Source organism: Giraffa tippelskirchi, chromosome 11 (genome assembly GCF_054371585.1).
Source record: "Giraffa tippelskirchi isolate mGirTip1 chromosome 11, T2T-mGirTip1v1.2.pri, whole genome shotgun sequence".
In the NCBI taxonomy this organism is placed as follows: domain Eukaryota; kingdom Metazoa; phylum Chordata; class Mammalia; order Artiodactyla; family Giraffidae; genus Giraffa; species Giraffa tippelskirchi.
Window position 1 is genome coordinate 118,775,368 of NC_137285.1, and position 3,321 is coordinate 118,778,688.

The 3,321-nt window shown below is 36.5% G+C and overlaps 1 protein-coding gene across 1 annotated transcript; it reads left to right on the plus strand.

Annotated features, from left to right (window-relative positions):
* The first annotated feature begins 946 nt into the window (after positions 1 to 946).
* LOC145526373 (olfactory receptor 10A3-like) lies at positions 947 to 1,955 on the plus strand. The gene is given in 2 exon segments (XM_081541787.1): positions 947 to 1,210; positions 1,212 to 1,955. Coding segments are annotated over 2 exon segments (1,008 nt in total).
* The last annotated feature ends 1,366 nt before the right edge of the window (positions 1,956 to 3,321 follow it).

A 3,321-nucleotide genomic window follows, 5' to 3' on the forward strand; every position in this document is an offset into this window, starting at 1 on the left:
CTAATAAATATATGATATTTCAGTTGGTGATGAGTGTTATGGCAAAATGAAACTAGGGTAATGGGAGTCAGTGAATGCTGGGGTAGAGAGCAGTGGGGAAGTGAGAGAGAGAGAGAGATTGGATCAGAATGACAAAAATAGTATCTGTTTTTATATCATTGAAAGTCACTTTAATGGTCACAAGGATAGGCCATGGAGAACTGACCTCTGAAGTTTCTCATTCAGGCAAATTTCAGTATAATTAGTCAGATTTACTCTGACTAGAAACTGGAGTGCTTGAAACAGTTTACTTAGGTTTATCTGAGATAAGTGCATTTAAATTCAACCTCTTTTAAGTGTTTCTGGATTTTTGGGGTATATTATTAATATATTTTATTTTAAACAAAGTTATTATAAATGAATTTTGAACCTTGGCATTTATAGTAAATATTCACCAAAATTTTGTTTTAATTTTGAATTACTAATTATAATTTTTTCCAGATGTTTTTTGCTATTTGCTATTTGTTTATTTGAAATACTTAATTTGAAAGTTCATATACAAACATGAAACTGAAAAGAACAGAGATGCATACATCAGTGTATTATAATAGACAATAGATTCTAAATAATATAATGTCTGTGTACATTTTAAGGAAAAGATAAATTTTCTACCTAGCAAAAAATTACTAGTGAACATCTGCTGTTATTTTGTACTTTTTTTTTTTTTTAATTTTGTACTTTTGAAACAAGATTTCTGAGCCAAAGTGCTTCACTTCTTTATTTGTACTTGGAAGAGTCCCTATTCCAGTATATTAGCCATTCTCAAAATTGCCAACTTCATTTGTCAGAATGAACCCATCATTGTATCGTCTGTCAAGAATATCATACTCGAACTCTCAGCTGTTGGATTTTTACTTTATAAGTTACATACATGGTCCATAAAAAGAATATACACTTCACTACTGAAATGAAAAGGGAAAACGAAAGCTCTGTGGTTGACTTCATCCTCTTGGGCTTTTCTAATTTTCCTCAACTCCAAGGGCAGCTCTTTGAGGTGTTCTTGGTTGATTATCTGGTGACTCTGCTGGGAAATGCCGTCATTATAGTCGTCATCTCCCTGGAACAGAGTTTCCACGTTCCCATGTACTTATTTCTCCTGAACCCGTCTGTGGTGGAAGTGGGTTTCAGTGCCGTCATCGTGCCTGAAATGCTGGTAGTCCTCTCCAACGAAAAAAACTACAATCACTTTTGCAGGGTGTTTTGCACAGATGTATTTCATTATTCTTTTTGGAGGGACTGAATGTTTTCTCCTGGGGGCAATGGCTTATGACCGATTTGTTGCAGTCTGCCATCCTCTGAGCTACCCAGTGATCATGAACAAAAGGGTTTTCTTGAAATTAGTAATGTTCTCATGGGTCTCATGGATCATGGTGGCTACTGCGCAGACCTCATGGGTTTTTAGTTTTCCCTTTTGTGGCCCCAATGAAATTAATCATCTCTTCTGTGAGACTCCCCCAGTGTTAGAGCTTACGTGTGCAAACACCTTTTTGTTTGAGATCTATGCATTCACTGGCACCATTTTGATTATCATGGTTCCTTTTGCGTTGATACTCTTGTCTTACATTCGAATTCTCTTTGCCATCCTGAAGATGTCATCAACCACTGGGAGGCAAAAGGCCTTTTCCACCTGTGCTTCCCATCTCACATCTGTTACCCTCTTCTATGGCACAGCCAATATGACTTACTTACAACCCAAATCTGGCTACTCCCCAGAAACCAAGAAGCTGATGTCCTTGGCTTACACATTGCTCGCACCTCTGCTGAATCCACTGATCTACAGCTTGTGAAATAGTGAGATGAAAAGAGCTTTGATGAAATTATGGAGAAGAAAAGTGGATTTACATACATTCTGTGCTGAGAAGGCATGGGGTATTTGGTTACTGCTCAACGGAACTCTATTTAAATTTAACAAATGACCAAACATTCTGCATTTCTCAACATGAACATATATAATTTGTTTAGTTTTTCAAGTTTGACAATATATTAGGAATTTCTCTCTTTTGATCGCTGTCATTCAGTTTTCATTGATAATATGTTTTGATAACATGTAATACAACAGTTTATCTGTTTCTCTATTATAAGTATCCAAGATATTACTGGATTATTGTTATTAAGATGAATGCTCAATAAACATCTAGTTCCATATGTTCATGGTCTTCCTTGGTGGCTCAGACAGTAATGAGTCTGCCTGCAGTGCAGGAGACCTGGGTTCGATCCCTGGGTCAGGAAGATCCCCTGGAGAAAGGAATGGCAATCCATTCAGTGTTCTTGCCTGGGAAATCCCAGAGACAGAGGAGTCTGTCAGACTACAGTCCATGGGGTCCCAAAGAGTCGGATGTGACTGAGCGACTGACACTTACACTTTCTCTCTCTTTCCACATGTCCATATGTACTGCTATTTTATTTCTATATGACAGATTCCTCAAAGTGAGTCTGATGGATGAAGAGTATATGTGCTTATGAATTTTTATGGTTATGGCAGAATTACTTTTCAAAATAATTGTAATTCTTCAAACTTATCCAAAGGCTCACTCTGCTGCTGTAACAGGGTAGAGCTTCAAGAGACCAAAAAATAGACAAGATTTTACTTTCTGCAGTGAGAATCTTCCATAAATATGTAAATAAAATTTAGCTATTTGGGGGGAACCAAACAGTTCTGCTTAAGGGTCTCACACAGATTATAATTCAAAACAGAATTTCTCTTGATATTTTCCCATATAGTCACCCAATGCTGGGGACCAGACAATTCCATGGGAACTTCCTGAAGTTTCATTTGATACTGTTAGTATCTTTCTTCACTTGTAGACCACAGTTTTTAGAGACTTTTGTTAAATTTCCCTTTATAGTCTCAGATTATAGACACCTTGTTTATCCACATAGGATGGTTCTTTTTTTTTTTATTGTGGGAAACTAAGTGATTTTTGTGCATATTTTCTAAGGTCGTTGGGTCATATTATTAATGGTATGATCTTCCTCAGGATAATTTCTCATCTTGCAGCATTTGGAGCATGTAATGCTTGCTTCCTGCTTTAATATTGCTATCTGTACATAGAGAGGGAAGTGCATTATTGAATCTACATCATAGGAGCTTCTGCTCTCCTTAGTTTCTGCTTCAGTGGTGGTAATAAAGGGATAAAAACTATTTCCATTGTCATTCAGGTGTGAGAAAAATAATTTGTGATTACTAGAGCCTCTGCCAGAAAAGTGGAGCATGAAACTGTAAAATTGGAATTTCACACATACAATAGAGAAATTTCATCATCAAATGGTTATAACCAGTTT